The sequence below is a fragment of the Molothrus aeneus genome, chromosome 2 (genome assembly GCF_037042795.1).
Source record: "Molothrus aeneus isolate 106 chromosome 2, BPBGC_Maene_1.0, whole genome shotgun sequence".
NCBI classification, from domain to species: domain Eukaryota; kingdom Metazoa; phylum Chordata; class Aves; order Passeriformes; family Icteridae; genus Molothrus; species Molothrus aeneus.
This window is the reverse complement of record NC_089647.1, coordinates 111,577,726-111,594,478: the sequence shown is the minus strand read 5'-3', so window position 1 is coordinate 111,594,478 and position 16,753 is coordinate 111,577,726. Positions and strand designations below refer to the sequence as shown.

Sequence of the window (16,753 nt, the reverse complement as noted above, 5' to 3'; positions counted from 1 at the left end):
AATTCTGTGCATGCAGGTTCTACTCCTTAATCCTTAATTAAAAACCATCATGAGAGGCTTCAGATATTCCTCTGGGGAAACCATAAAATTTGCTAGGAACTGGATTTTGTTGGACATTTCAGAATATTAGGAAGAAAGTAGCAGTCCTGCATAGAGCTGGTATCTTTGCTTACAAGGTCAAAGTGGTGCAATGAGCACTAATGCTGAGCAAAGGATGAAAACCAGAGAAAAAGGGAAAAAAAAATCTGTATTCCAACAATTTTCCTCTAAGCTAGAGGAGTGGGAGCATATATGATGCAGATAATTCATTCCTCTGGCCCTCCATGGAGATGCAGTGATTTCTGCAATTCAAAAATATATATATTGAAGGGCTGAAGCAGCAGTTGGCAGTAAGACCAGCCTAGAATAAGCCCAAAGTTTTTTAACGCAAGTGACAACTGAAGAGAGAACAGCATTACTTATGATGAGGAAAATAGTCTTTCACATTTTTAAGAAATAATCACGCTATTTCAAGAGTCAATTCAAAGCTATCCATGAAGAAGAACAAGAGGCATCGGGTGCCATTTCTTGTTGTGAGCTGTGATTGGACCTGTGATGGTCAATAATGACAAATGGCCAGAGGAAGATGAAATTCCCAAACACATTACCAAGACTCTCAGCAGAGTCTTGATGTATTGTAGCGCTTTCCAGCCAATGCATACATCTTCTTTTATTCTGTGGCAGATCTCCAAAGGGTTTTTTTTTTCTTTTGGGTCAATAACACACAATTGCAGTCACTTCAGAACCCAGCTGCAAGGGTGGTGCTCTGTCAGGGCACCCACAGGCATCACCTCCAGGCACTGCTGCCTGTGGGGCTGTCACAGGTGGCATCTGTGGCTCCACAAGGCTTTCTGAACACTCAGGGAAGGGAAGCTGTCACACAGGTGAGATGTTTGTGCCAGTCCTGGCTTCCCAGCAGAATGTGGGCAACCCTGGGTGGTTCATGGCATGGCACAGGGGAGCATGGTTTGTCCACCCCACTGTACCACTGCAACCCCTAAACCACATCACCCAGTGTCAGATCCAGATGTCTCTTAAACACCTGCAGGAATGGTAACTCTACCACCTCCCTGGGCAACCTATTCCAATGTCTGAGCACCCTAACACTGTCAAAAAATCTGAAACACCTCTGCCTCAGCTTAAGGCCATTTCTTCTAGTCCTCTCACTGTAGGCTTGGGGAGACTGGCCCCTACTGCACTACAATCTCTTTTCAGGTAGAAAATGCTCCTTTACTGTGTCCAGTTCTGGGCTCCTCAGGACAGGAGAGGCACGGAGCCCCTGGAGCAGTTCCAGTAGAGGGCAATGAGGACAAGTAGCATCTCTCTTATGAGCAAAGTCTGAGCCCTGTTCAAATTCGAGAAGAAACGACTGAGAGGGACCTCATTAATGGATATAAATATCTAAATGGGGGCTGTCAAAGCATGGACCAGGCCCCTTGGTGGTGCCCAGCAAGGGGACAGGAGGTGAGGGGCAGAAACTGATGGTCAGGAGTTCCACCTGAGCATGGGGAAGAACTTCACTGTGCAGTGACCGAGCACTGGGACAGACAGCCCAGACAGAGTACGGAATGTCCTTCACTGGACATATTCCAGAGCCATACGGTAACAACCCCGTGCCAGTGCTCTGGGCTGGCCCTGCTCGAGCAGGAGGCCGGACCTGGTGACCCAGCGCGGTCCCTTCCACCCCGCGCCGCCCGCAGTGCCGGGGCGCGGCGCTCGCCGCTCCCGCCGTGTCCGAGCCCGGGGCGGAGCGGGCCGGGCCCGGCGCTCAGCGCTCGGTGCCGTTGGCCTCGCCGGGCGGGACGGCAGCGGGGAGCGTGACCGCGTGACGCCGGTGGGTGTGCGGAAGCGGGGGGGAGCTGCCCGCGGGTGAGTGGGAGCCGTGTCCTCTCCACAGCCCCGGGCAGCGGGAGCGCCGGCAGGCGGCCATCGGGAGCCGGCCGGTGCCCGCCTCCCCGCCTGCCTCCGTGCGGCGGGGTGTGTGTGACAGGCGGGCAGGGCGAGCGCGTCACGCCGCCCGCGCTCCGCCCCCCGCTCCTGCTCCCGGCGCCGCCACCTCGGCCCGGCGCGGGCAGGCGCGTGCGGCGCAGCCATGGAGCCGGAGTGCCGGGTGCTTTCCATCCAGAGCCACGTCGTCCGCGGCTACGTGGGCAACAAGGCGGCCACCTTCCCCCTGCAGGTGAGCGGCCGCGGACCTGCTCCTCCTCCTTCTCCTCCTCTTCCTCCGCCGCTGTTCCCTGCGGGCGGTGTGGCGGCAGCGCTGCCGGGCGAGCTCCGGTGCCCAAGCGGCTCCTGCCAAGCCGGGGTAAGGGAAGGGTACGGCGGGGAGATGCCCGCACGGGCGCCCTCCCCGCCCGCCCCGCTGCCGGTGGCAGTGCCCGTCCCGGGGCTCCGCGCACCCCGCGGCCGCTGCGGCTGCGCCTCCCGCCGGCTCCGCGCCGCTCCCGTTAACGCAGCTCCTCCTGGGGCTGTGGCACGGCGGGCTGTGCCAGGGCGGCGAGCCGAGGGTGCTGCCCGTGGGTTTGCTCGCTGCCTGCGGGCTGAGGGCGGCTCCGCTGCCGCCAGCCCGCGCAGCCAGCCGGGACTCCTGCCGCTTAAGGCAGGGTGATCGCCGCGTCCCGTGCCGGGGACCCGGGGCAACGGTGTCCTTGTGCTGGCACCCAGCTAAACCCTGCCTGGCCTCGGGGGCGGTGGGGCTGGTGATCCCCCAGCCCGGATGGTCTGGGGAAGCCGTAGTGGGGTGTAGGGGCCACTTAATGCATGTGCAAGGCAGGGCCAGAGGAGCTGCCCGACATGGCCCGGGACTCGACGGTGTAATTGGATCTCGGCCTTCGTGGCTGTCATGTGCTGCCTTCGGAGTTGTTTGCTTGATCTCGCCGGTGCTGGGAAAACATCGGGCCGACCTTTGCACATCGCACTGTTGGCTCTTGTGGAGGGTCTGTGTCCTAAAGGGCTGATTTGGGGCCTGCCCATCGGGAGGTCTTTGTGCCTTCACAGGAGTGTCGGTGTGGAGCTCTCGAAGAGCCTCATTACCAGGGCGCGTTGTGTGTGACATTGGTTATCTTGGTGTGTGCTTACAAATGGTGCATCTCATTTGACTAGACAGGAGAGATGATGTACTCTGATAAATGATGCAAGTGAGATCAGGTCTGCAACAAGCCACTGTCACACCCCCATGTCACCATCCAGTTATAATGTAACCAAGACTCTTAAAATTAATGTGTGGTGAAGGGTGATGTACCAGTGTAATCCGAGTATTGTGGAAAAATACGAGTATGAAGAGCTCCAGGCCAAAAAGGTGATCATGAACTGCAGGTCACCTGTCTTTCCTTTCCTAACAAAATGATCTCGAAATTGTGCTTCTCCCTTCAATTTCTGTGTAGCAGAAGAGAACACAGTAGTACTTATTCCAGAAATCTCCAGTCTCTTAAGCTGTTCTCTATCTCCATTCTAATTCTCTGTCAAAGGTTTTCTTTACTTTTCTGTAGCTTAACTTTTCTGTGACAGGTGAGTTGTGTAACTTGGCAAATGGGTTCCTGGAAAGTGTTTTTAGTTCCTCAGCTATGATGGTATAAAATACTGCTAGAGTTAAAAAACCCCTGTTGTTGGTGTAGCTGGGTTTTGTTCAGGAGGCTGTTGCACTCACACTGTGTAATATTCCTCAGTGTATAGTGTAACAAGAAGTTTCTGGAGTGGGAGGAAAAGAAATTTACTTGGGGAGCAGCCAGACTCCTGCCACTGCTGGCTGCACTTGCAAATCCTATGTAGGCAGCCCTTAGTGAAGTTGTGCTTGTTGGAAAGTTACCTAAACCCTTGTTTTGCTAGAACATCAGATGGGGCCAGGTGCCCCAAAGTGTAACTTTGCTCTTCTTTATGAAGAGAATTACAAACCTGAGTCTTTCTCTTACATTGTTTTTATATAGCCATGAAAATGTTAACCTGTATCTGTTCTTGAGGATGGGTGCAAGTCTAGCATGCTTATATTTCCCATTCTCTTTTTTTTTACTTTAGTTTTCTGAACCAGTTAAGTGAGGCTCCCTTTGGAGCTCATCTGTATTGAGTTAGCAAGGCAGAGTGTTTGTAGATATGTATGTCTGTGTGCTTGTGAGGTCTGATGGGCTGAAATCCTGACACAACAGTTCAGGAATCTGCATTTGGACAGCAGCATCCAAATAGAAAACCTGGCATGGTTTCACCTGCTAGTTGCAGACTTATCCAAAAAACATCACTCATGTTTGCATGACCTGATCTTTGGTGGAAATCTGTGACATTACTATCAATAGCAATCTGCACAGAAGAGAATTTTTAAAGATTTTTTTAATCAGTTGGTTGCATTTTGTCAGGCTTCCATTAGAGTAAAAGCTAAAGTATTTAAAATGTAGGTATGTGGAAGGACTTCCTTTATGGAGTATGTTGTAAATGCTTTCTATATGGCAAACACAGCAAAACAGAGTTAGACCATGTATTAGACCTTTTATAATAATGGAAGTAATAGACCTAAGTGAGAAATATTAGAACTCTTTACATCATTTCAGGTTAAAATACATTTAAGTAATTAGACAGTCTAGATTAGCTAATAGGTCATAGAGGAAACGTGCACCTGGATTTGCCAGAGAGTGAACTGCCCTCAGCACTGCTTTGAATTCTGCCTTGTCAGGAGTTTAAATAGTTTCTACTTGCATGATCTTACTATCTCTTAAATTTTCTGAAAGTAGTTCTGAATTATTTTTAGAATAGTCTTAAGTTATTCCACAGCTGTGTATTCTGAGCTTTTAGTATCAGGAAGTGATACTAAAAGCTCAGAATTGGTTCAAGATGGTTCAGCAATGGTTCAGGATTGTCCAGCATTTAAGCGAGTAAGAGCAGAAGGGTGTACATTAGCTTGGGGAGCTGCCATTGGGAGTCCGATAAGTTATTTTAAAACACAAAAAAAGTTTCTAAGTTTCTAAATGTTTCTAATGTTGACTAAGATTTGTCATAGTTTTTATTACTATCACCATGGCATTCAACCTCACTTTTATCGTATGTGGTTTTGTTTTCCTTAGAGACAATCTCTTAGCTGTTAATTTTGAATGTAATTTTATCTTGCCCTTCCTGCCCCACCTTTTAGGTAAGCAGAATGTGGCAATAAGTAAGGGGAGCAGAACTGCAAGTAGAGATTTACAGTCCTCCTCAAACCACTGAGGATCCAGAAGGACAAGGTGATTTCTCCTCTGCAGAGGTACCTCATTCTGACCAACAGGAAAACTTTGGTTGGCAGAGGAATTTAGGATTCATATACTGTACCCATCATAAAATCAGCTTTTGGGAATCAGTGTGTCAGTCTGTGTGCTCAGTTCTTGCAGCCTCCATCAGCTTCCAAGAAAGAGTTTTGAAAGTATAAGGAAGGGGCAGGAGAAAATCCCAGCCAGTTTTACCTGGGCACTGGACATTTGGTTGCCACTGGAATAGTTAATACCCCTGTCTGCAAGCCAGAAAATGCTGATCTCTGCTTATGTCTCAGTAGCAGTGATGGTTTGGAGTGGTGTTGTTTGTTTGTTTTGTCTGCCTAACACTCATAGAATTTGAGAAAATCATGCCTCTGTTTTGAGCATTTAATTCCTGGCTTCCTTTTCTATCTGCTTACCTTGAAGAGAGAGCTAAAAGTTGAGACAAGCCCCTTTAATTATTTGTATCTGGAGAATGAAATTGTCTGTCCTAAACTGTAGAAACATAAACAGTTTCTACAATACAGGATTAAATGGCCTTTTGAAATCTATTCAGTTATTTTATTTTCCTTTTAACCTTTTTCCTCCTGCTAACTGGAGATAGTTTTTCAGGTATTAAAAAGGACTGATAGTTCTCAGACCAGTTCTCAGTAATTCTCCTCTGTAAGTAAGTCTACATTTTTAGCTCCTTCTTAATTGTAGAAAAGATGGGAAAACAACTTTGGTCAGCACAGGTGGTAATTTCTTTGATATTTATGGATAGTCTTGAACTGTCTTGTCCAGTATGTGCTGAGACCAAAACCAGTATCAGTAGATCTTTGCTAACTATCTACATGGCAAAAAAGTTTAAGACTTTTTTTCCTTTATTTTGCTGAAAAGTATAGTCAAATGACTTAAGGATTGTGTAGAAAGATAAGTGCATCTCTTATTTAAGATGACTCTTTTTCAAACCCTGCTATTGTGTTAGTAGTATGAGTCAGAAGAAGGATGAATCAATGAAAAGTCTTTACAGAGTAACAATAAGAAATGTTCTTGCTGGGTAGCCCTTTGTTATAAATCAAAGGCTGAAAAAACCTAAACCTTAAACAAAAAATAAATACAAAGATGAAAGAATGCATCTGGTCTTCATAATACCCAAAGATGGTCCTAAATTGCATATCTGAAACAACAATTATTGCTCTAGAACCATACTTCAAATGAAGCTTGTGGAAGCATGCTTTTTTCCCCCTGACTTTGGTCTTTTAATAAAGGTGGATAAGGGGGGGATGAATTAAAAAAAAACCAACAACCCAAGACATAAAAAAATTGTCAACCCCTCTGGGAAGGCTTGTTCAAAGCTGTGTAAAGAGCATTTGCTTCTTCTGTGGATGTCAGCACAAGTAGGCACAAAACTCAGGTGAATACCTTGTACAAGGTGAGGCCCTGAAAAAGACTTGTAATCCAAAAAGTCCAGAGCAGGTGGCTCCCCCAACCTGGGAGCGTGGATTTCTGGGGAGAGGCTTTACCAGACCTTTTCAGAAGTGCTTTTCCAGATGAACTCAGCTCAGATGCACTTGAGAGAACTTAAAACCTCTCAGAAGATTGTAGGAGATGGACTTTCCACCTGCATGGTAAACTGGGAGGGAAGGTGAGTGGGAGGGGATAAAGTGTCACATTCATATTTTCTGAAAAATCCCTTCACCCAGGATTTTTCTCCTGGGAAGCTGAGAAGCCTCAGGAAAAAAGGAAAACAATAATGATCTGATTTGCTTCTCCTGTGTTTTGCTACGCTGGAATGTGGTTGGAGATTGTTTACCCGCAGGTGATTGTTTCATTGGGTTTCTGTGAATTATTTTGACTTATTGGCCAGTCAGGGCCAAGCTGTGTCAGGGCTCTGGAGAGAGTCATGAGTTTTCATTATTATCTTTTTAGCCTTCTGTCTGTATCCTTTCTGTATTCTTTAGTATAGTTTAGTATAGTGTTCTTTAATATAGTATAATAAAATAATAAATTAGCCTTCTGAGAAGATGGAGTCAGATTCATCATTCCTTCCTGCCATGGGGCACCCTGCAAATACAATAGATAAGAAAGTAGATTATTACTCAAAAGACAGCCACAAACAACAACAAGAAAGGGTGTCTGTGTCACTTTCAGCTCCTAACATTGCTTTGAGATAGACTAGACTGAGGCTGCTGGGGTCTCACTTTTACCTAACAGTAGGAGTTTATGTTTGTGCACAGCTCTAAACAAAAAGACCTCCATTTTCTCTTTGAACTCCGAATGCAATCTTTTCAGCTACTAATGCAAAATAATCAGCTTGAAAAATTAGAGTAATTTCAACCTGCCTAAAAGAAGTGCAGCTGGGGCTGCAGATGTGCTGTGGACTCTGAAGGGCTGGGCAGAGCCTCTAATGAGCAGAGAGTGGGACTGACTGAACCATCCTCATCCAGGCTCAGCTCTGTGTGGCTGTGGGGTTTCTGACTGTTCCTGCAAGCCCCTCAGTGGTGGCAGCTTGTTAAATAAGCCTTTGTCATGAAAATGCAGCCATGAAAATACAGAAATGCTGAGGGATGTCCTCACAGGCTGATTGTATAACCCAGCTGTAAAGCTGCAAAAAGCATTTTAAGATATGTTTCAAGTTAATGTGCAGTGTGTGTATGCGGCCTGGTGACTAGTTGGCATTTTAAATTTTTCAAAAAGATGGTGGTAAATATTTACAATGATTGATGATTCTGATAATTTGCTGACTTTTTCATAGTAAATTGGGGAAGTTGGAGTCATGCAGATGCATATGCTGGTGTTTGACACAATAGTTACACTGGAGTGTGTGTAGTGATGTGTAGTTAACAAATAGTTTTTGACAGAAATGTAATCTTTTCATCTGTCTCAACACAGCAAAGGGAAAAGATGAAGGAGGATCCCATTTGGTGCCTACAAGTACATACAAATATTTGACTTGAGAGGAAGCAAAAATACTTTACCCTGATTCACCCACTGTCTTTGGAAAAAAAATTGAGCTGTCAAGAAATTGCAAATCTTATTAAAAGACTGGAAAACCTTGCCTAGAGGTGGATTTGCACTGTTTGTGTGGGGAGTATAATGTACTCAGAGACTCAGCAGCAAGTGTTCACTTGCTTAAGGCATTTTTATATTAGGAATGGCCTTATTTTCTGTCTTTAAGTCTTAGAGGTTTGGTTTTTTTAAATTTTTTTAATATTTGATGTCTTATTTCTGCTCCAAATTAAATCTCCAGATGAGAGAATATTTTTTGTGTGTAAACAAACAGGCACAGATAACAGAGGGAGGGTGATCAGGTTTCTGGAGAAAGAAGAAAAGCTTCAACTTAAAATCATATTAAAATGTATTAAAAACAAAAGTATAGTTTGAAATATTAAAATGAATCTTTAATTATATATATATACACACACAAAATGTACAAAGGTGCACTTGAGAAAAACAGGAGACATACAAAGTTACTGATAGCTCTCTAAAATATTCTTTTAGGTAAATTGTTGTCTTTTACTATTCACTTTTTCTATTTATATCCAAAAAATGATGGTCACTTTTCCTTGAAAATCAAATTTAGTCATTTTAGGTAAGGGATACAGCATTATCCATGGCTGACTGAACACATACCAGGCAGGTATTTTTAGCTTTTTTAGGCTGAACGGATGCAAGTGGAAGTTCCACTTCAGTTGTTCGTGTTGTATGGAAAACAGGCTGGAGCTGGTGAGGCAAGGTTAATGTGAGGAGCTGGACATTAGTCTTGGGACATAAAATGTCCATTCTTCTGAAATTACTATATGCACCAGAGTGTTCAGCTGCACAGTAATATGTACAGAGGAGAAAAAAAATATATATATGATGAGCCTAATGTTTGAAACATGCCAGGAAGGTCTGTGCTGATGGATAATATGAGCCCCAGGAGAAGCCAGACTAGTTCATCAGCTTGTGGCTTGGCAGCAGTGGGGTGACTTATCTTAGCTAAAAAAATATTGCTGTGCTGAACTACCTGAAATTTTTCAAGCCTTTGTTCAGGACTCGTATTTGTTCCTGTTAATTCATCCATGCCACCTCCCAGCTCCATTCCCTTAACATCTGGAGCAATTATCCACAGAGCAGGAGAGAGAACTGAGATACCAAAACCTCTTCTGTGGTTCATTTAAAAGCAAAACAAACTTCTCTTCACCCTCTGTCATCCTTTGTAAATTTTAAGCATATGGAGTAGTTTGGGCTGAGTAGAAATCCTTGCATGGTGATTTAATTTTGCTGTCTTGGGAATGCAAATCACCTCTTCCCAGCTGCATGTGTGGGATTGAGGAGGTGCTGGAGCACACGCTGGAAAATGGAAAGTATCTCCCCTGTGGCAAAACAAAAACAAAAGCTGGAGGGCTGCTTCCTGATCTGTGGGTGCAGTCACTCCCAAAACCAGCAGCAAATGATTTTCCTAACCTGCAGAACTCTCCCAGTCTGGCCACAGCCCTTCCCCTTCTCCCTGCTGTGGGATCCACTCACGTTTTACCTCTCAGAAGAGGATCTGCATGGAAATCTCCAGCCAGGATGGCACAGCTATCAATGACATTAATAAGCTGAAGGGAGGAATCCATGACAGCCTGCAAGAACAGTGCTCATTGGAAACATCCAGAAATGTTGGTCTGTCCCGCAATATCAGAATACAGCAACAGTTTTTCTCTTACTTAATTTAGCAGATTGCTAGCCAGTAAAGCCAAGAGTGTTATGTTTCATACTCCCCTTATTTCTAACACTAAGTAATTTGGGTTTTTTCCCCTAAATTTTACCATGTTTCTTTATAGCTGCTTAGCATGGTAATTCTGTCTCCATCTTCTCGGAGGGGAAAGAAACAGAAGATGAGTTACAGCAGAAAAAAATTGTTGGCTAAATTCTCAAAATTTAATACTGTTTTGCAGAATTGTACACTGGAGGTCATGTATTTAGTGAGGTTTGGCCTAAATATAGAAAAAATAAATATATCTATTTTACCAATCTGTGTACCTTACAAACCTGTGTATTTTATTACTTTTTTTGGATGGTGAGTACTACTGCTCAAGGTTACACTGAAGGAAAATTTTTTTCCATCCATCTTCACTGTGGTTACTCTCATTTTTCTGGCAGGATACAGCCCCTGGCTCACATGGGTGAGCACCACACTACCTGTGAGAAGCCATCAACACAACTCTGAGCATGTAACAAAAATGAAAGCATAAGTTTTTAAAAAAACAGCTGTTTTGTTCTCATTGTGGTTAATGGAGGTAACATTGTGCCTCTGCCTATTCATACACCAACCAAACAAACCCATGGCAAGCTGGTGTTTAAATTTGAGAAGTTTTATATTGTCACCTGTCCTCCTGGGTACTAAAATCTGCTGGTTTCAGTAGAGAAGCCAGATTGAGAAATGCTGCCAGCTGGTCCTTCCACCTGCACTATTTTGTGTCCACTTCAGTGCTCCAAGGAAAGTCATTTTGTGAGGCCATGTGGTAAACTGCTCTGAGAAGCCACCCAGGTTATAAATGACTTGGCAAAAATGGAAAAGAAGAAAGTGAGGGTTTATTTTGTGAGCCAATTTCCTGATCCAGTTCCTAAACACAGCCCCACAGAACAAGTATCTCTTACCATACAATTTAATGTCTAAACCTTTGGCAGGAGAGTGGGATCCATTCATAGTCTACCTAAGGAGTCCACAGAAAGAATGTGCTGGATAAAACAAATCTCCCTTGTAGGATAACTCCACCTCAGATGTACAAAATGTGCTTGCCCACACCTTGCTAATGGCCTGGTTATTAGGGACCTGGCTAGCCAAAATATGAACAGCAGGACTAAAAATAAAGTGAAAAATCAGAGGAAAAGAATGTGCTGTGGGATCCTCCTCCACCATTTCATTCACAAAACTAAAAGAGATAATTCCCACGCCTGTTGAACCTATTGCTGCTGTCTGTGTCTGCCTCTCCTTATCAGTGTTTGCAAACCTCCTCGTGTAGCACTGCAGGATTCCAGCTGGCAGGAGTTTGCAGTGACAGTATGGTGTTTTTGTCAAATTACATCCAAGTGTAGTAGGAAGCAGCATGAAGATGATGAATCTGAAATCTGCAGTGAACCTACTTCTCCATCTGAAATCAGCATCTGAAGTCATTGCTTGACAGTAAATAATGTGTTTCTTGGGTGGAAGGCAGGCAGAGACCCCCAGCATCACCTTGTTCTGCTATTTTTATGTTTGTCCTTTAGTGGGAAGGATGAAGGGGAAAACAGCAGCAGAAACAAGTTGTTTTCTTGTCTTTCATTTGCCTTAACCTTTATAAATGGGTGTCTTGCAGGTCCATCACTTAATACCACTCCAGATGGCAGCAATGGCCTCCTGCCCATAGAAAGGTCAATAGAGCAGCTCTGCCACAAATCTTTTGACCCTGCAGTCAAATCTCAATCCCAAACTAGAGCTGTTGTGATGCAGGGAGTAGTGCTGAGGAGGGTGTGTGTCTTGCAGGCACAAGAGGCTGTTTGTCTGAGTAGCCTATGGAAGTGGTCATGATGTAGAACAAGGAATTTCTTAGTGCTGTATAAAATGGTTGAGGGGAATTTTGATAAAGGGATTTATTTTATGTCATCTGAGTATCTTGCATTGAACAGTTAGTAGTGCATGCCAATCAGTCTGTCCAGGTGCAAAGAAGAATTAGTGACATTGTGGTATTTACTCTGAAGTGTTCCTGTGGCTCCAAGACTTCTTTGGAAAAGCATCTTCAAGGCACTACTGGATAATTTTGAATTTGGCCTAATTATCATTCAGATTGCACTTGCACTGCAAGCCTTTTCAGAAAAATCAAGGAATTATTTGAGAACAGATTCACTGCAGTCTCAGGCTGTTCTAGTCTTTTCTGTTCGGTTGGTCATGATATTACAGCTGGATCAGCCCATCAGCAAATTCTCAGTGAGTACCAATTTTGCCAGAGCACTGTGACAAAAATTGTAGTCTGCTCTGGCAGAAGAGAGAGGATTTGTTTTTTGCTCCAGTCTTTGCAATATCCTCTGTGGTGTCCAGTGCTGAAGTCAGCTTATAAATCCCGAAAATGGGTATGCAGTTGATCAAAGGTAAAAAAGGGGTGTCGCTGCAGACACAAGCCCTGTTCCACTGCCCAACCATCCTCTGGGGTTAGAATCTTTTCCTATATCCAACCTAAACCTGCCCTGACACAATTTCAGGCCATTTTTTTGAGTCCTGTCACTGTCACCACAGAGCAGAGATCGGTGCCTGCCCCTCCTCTGCCCCCACTGAGGTCTCCCTTCAGTCTCCCCCAGCCTGAACAACCCCAGAACCTTCAGATGCTCCTCACAAGGCTTTCCCTCCAGACCTTTCACCATCCTCATAGCCCTCCTTTGGATGCTCTCTAATAGTTTAATATCCTTCTTCCATTATGGTGCATTTTTCTCAAGGTCATCTAGTGTATATTTTTACTGTCTGTTTGTAATTGTCTGTTTCTAACCTCAGAATCTGGTCTGTTCATAAATCACCAATAATATGTCCAGCATCCCTGTCCCCAGTTTATTTGCTCTAGTATTTTTATCTTGGCACAATATCCCCAATATCCTAATGATTTTTTTTTGCAGTGCTTTGTCAAATACTGCATAAAAATATAACTGCATTATAAGTACAAAATTCTCTTTAGATACTTGGTGTGCCTTATTAAAAGCTCAGAGAAAAAAAGAGAAAAAAAGCTTTTGGGTTAGTCAATAGCAGTTTCAGTTCAGTTTATCAGCCCACGCCAGCAATTATTCCTGTACACTAATTGTCAGGACATGCCTTTTTCCCAAGTTCCTATTTCTCAAACGGAATTAGTGTTTTTACTTTTCTGCAGCCAGTACAATGTATGTTTTTTTGGTTCAGCAGCAAATGGAAGGAGATGCAATTAAGTGAAAGAGCTGGCACATAGTGAGAGGCACAAGCTACAACTGGGAAATTTTTCTTTTTCTCTTTTTCTCCCACTCCAAATCAGTTTGATTACAGAAATTCAGCCTTTAAAAACACGTTTCTATGCCATCTCCAGAGGAATACAGTGCAGCAATGATGTTCACTGGATCTGCAGTGATTGCTGTGTGAGATGAAGTTCCAAACTGTAGGATATTAATGCAAACAGCTTGTAATACAATGGATACATAGAGCAATTCATGGTCTGACACAGAGGCCTTCTTATTGCAAAGTATTGCTGCCATTATGTGGCAAAAAACACCCCAAACCACAATTACCTTGTTTGACAGAGTAATTTTAACAGTGGTAGTAAAGTTCATTCTGTTAATGTCTTTCAATTAAGATCGGGTTTAATATATATAAAAAAATTGGAAGGAATAGAATGGATTTGGTTGATGTGATACAGTATTTTTTTTACACAAATTCCTGGCTAATTCAGTTTGTGAACTGTACACATGCTCTACTAAAAGTCAGCGATTTGGAGTCTTATCACAAGATTTCTTGAAAATTCCTAATAAATTGTATCCAGTTAAGTCTTGATACCCCCATGGTTTATATACCTGTTTGTGCTATAAAAATTTGTCCTTTGACTGATGCCACAGTTGGGGTAAACCTCACAGGCTGTTAATAAAACAGTTGGGGTGGGGGGAAACATTTGTATTTTCTGTATTTCTATATATTTGAGATGTAAGATGTGCTCTTAAATACTCCCTTGTTTTTTAAAATGCTGCTGTGTGTTTTAAATTATATAAATCAAGGTACTCCCCAGTGCTTGGAAAGTTTGACTGGCTTTGAAGCTGACTTTTTTTTTCTTTCTGTAGAGCTCCATGGCTTGTCATATGCTGCCATTAATTTTTGAAAATTAGAGGCAACTTCACAGTGTGGTGATTAGAGGACTGGATCATCTCTCTTACAAGGACAGGCTGAGGGAGCTGGGTGGTTTTGGTTCATTTGATGATGTGTTCTTTACTTCCTCTTGCTTTTTTTTGTATTTACTCCTATTGTGGTCTAACTCATCGGTTTGTTACCGTTTGTTGGCACAAAGGGTGGGACATGCCTGGCTTGGATGTTTCATCATTTGAATATTAATTAGAAGAAGAGTCCATAAAAGTTTTACTTGCAAAGTAAAAAGTTTTGCAAAGTTTACTTTGCAAAAGTTTTGCAAAGTTTTATTTTTTCCATAAAAGTTTTACTTGCAAAAAAAGTATCCTGCTGCAAAGCAGAGGAGTTGAGGTGCAAGGAATTTAAGTGTTATAATTGGAGGAATTTGAGTGTTATAATTTAAGGAATTTAAGTATAATACAAGGCTCCACTTATTATGGGGACAACTGGATGCATGTAAGTCAAATCCTCCTTTCACCAGTGGAGTCTCAAAGGTTCTCTTCTCCTGATCAGTAGAACCTTGTTCCTTCTTACCTTTTAACCATTTTTCTGTGCCATTTCCCTGTCAAACTGTGTTTCCCTTAGAGGTAAACTCATCTTGTAGAGTTGTGAGATTTTTACCTGTGGCACATCTGTAGCTCAGATAATAAAAAACCCAAGATGCCTTGTGTTCACAGTAGAAGAATTTGCATGAATGACTGGCTGAGCTTGATTTACAGCTTCAGCTACTTTTGTTTTGTTTGGGGACTTGTCTGAGAAGATTGGTTTGGGTGTGTTCTGGTATGGCAAAGCTAATGTTTTCCAAAATTAAGAACTTTGAAGGACCTGAAGATTTTGGATGGAGGTCTTGACTTCATTCCATTGCATGAAATGTAGATAGCAAACTGTGACCATGTATCAGGAATGTAAATGCTATGGAAGAAACACGTGTGCAGGTCTACACAGGGTGGTTTTAAACAAACTTTGGCTTTTTTCTTTTCTTACACTGTTTTGGTTTTTTTTCCCCTCTGCCTTTTCCTCATTCCAGATTTTTCCTCTTGAGCTGCATTACTGCTTCATGGTTTTAATTTCAAACCTGAAAATGAAATACCACTGGAGGCACAAAGCAAGTGCCCTAAGAGGGCAATATATACCAGTCATGTTGCAGAGCAGAGAGGTGGTTTTAATTGAATTTCATTCTTGCAGAACTAGGTCATTGTTCTCTAAGGTTGTTTAAATTAAGTACAAACTAAAGCATTCTAGTTAAATTGGTCCAGTGGTCATTTAACAGCAAAGGATGTATTATTTTTACTGTCAAAGCTGGCATAGTTAATAGTGTAAGCATAGAGTACCCCTGGGCTTTATCCTTAGAGCCAGAACTTTATGTTGGGGAGCTGGTGGTGGTGGTGTTTGTGTGATTTTACACATGGAGCTCTACAATGGATAAAACTGAGGTTATTGTAGGTAATTGTGTCACTGATGAGGGGGTGACCCAAAGCTTGGGCAGCCCTAAGTTCAGCCCAGGCTGCTCAGGGTTTATCCCCCTTGGGTCTTGAAAACCTCCAGTGACAGCAACTCCCAGAGCATCTCAGCCCCCTCTAAGCCCCCTTTCTCTGAATATGTACATATAATGCATTGGAAATTGGGAAATATTTTTGTTGTGTTTTTTCTAATGTTTAGTCCCCTGGAAACCACTAAATCTTAGTTCAGTTCAGATGTTTCTGTAATTGAAGTGACAGTTTTTCTCACACACTTAGGAGATATAAGATATTTCTCTCTTAAAAAATACTTTTTACTCCCCAAACTGCATACAAACAATGAAAAAAGGAGAATTTCATGAGTATTACAAAGTGTGTGACATGGGAAATATGCCTTTTTCCCCTGCAGGAGCATAGTAAAGCTGCAATACGAATTGAAACAGAAGCAGTTCAGTAACAGCTTTTCACGTTTCTCAGAGTAAATAAAATTATTAAATGAGAAATTATATTAATATTTACTCTGAGGCAGAGCTAATCTTTGAAATTAACAGTTTTCTGACTCAAGTGGTGTTAATAATCAGATCCCAAACAGGATTAGGAGGTAGAAATGAGTACCTTTATTTGTCTCCAGGCCATTGGTACACAATGTAGATTACACAGATATAAACATAAAGGTTGGCAATCATTAAAACTGAATTTCAGATGTTGCATTTGCTTCAGAATCTTCCTGCTTGTTTCTCCGTTGCTACACTCAAAATTTTCCATACTGAGAAATGGTTTTCTTCCTGTTTTTCAGCCTCCCTTTTACATAACAACTGAGGCTCTCCTCTGGACTGTATGTTTGTAATATTTGATTTCCAACAGTCTCAGGCAATGGTTTCTCATGGTGATGAAGTAACACATTTTAGTGTTGATGTGGTTGAAATGTTTTCTGGAAGGAATGGGAAGAGAAAGTGTAAATTTTAAACAAAGCTGAAATTAGGGCAGTGGCAAAGTCCAAAGGGTTCCATGATTAGAGTGAACCATAACTGAGATCCAGCTGTTTATGTAATTTACCCAATTCAAGACATTTTCTGTCTGTCTGGGCCTTTAGGTTGCTCCACTAGAGAAACAACTGGTATCTCTTGTAAAATTTTAATCCTGAGGGAGACCCATTTCTTGGCTTTTCATTTCAAGCATAATGGCTGGATACAAGTTCAAATTACTTCTGTGCTTTT

General features: G+C 42.8%; 1 protein-coding gene across 1 annotated transcript in view; it reads left to right on the top strand.

The window, feature by feature from the left end:
• The first annotated feature begins 2,091 nt into the window (after positions 1 to 2,091).
• PDXK (pyridoxal kinase) overlaps positions 2,092 to 16,753 on the top strand; it is a 47,116-nt gene continuing 32,454 nt past the window's right edge. Inside the window, exon 1 of the mRNA XM_066545517.1 lies at positions 2,092 to 2,218. Coding sequence (XP_066401614.1) covers positions 2,132 to 2,218 — 87 coding nt within the window. The 5' untranslated portion in view covers positions 2,092 to 2,131. The remainder of the gene's footprint in view (positions 2,219 to 16,753) is intronic.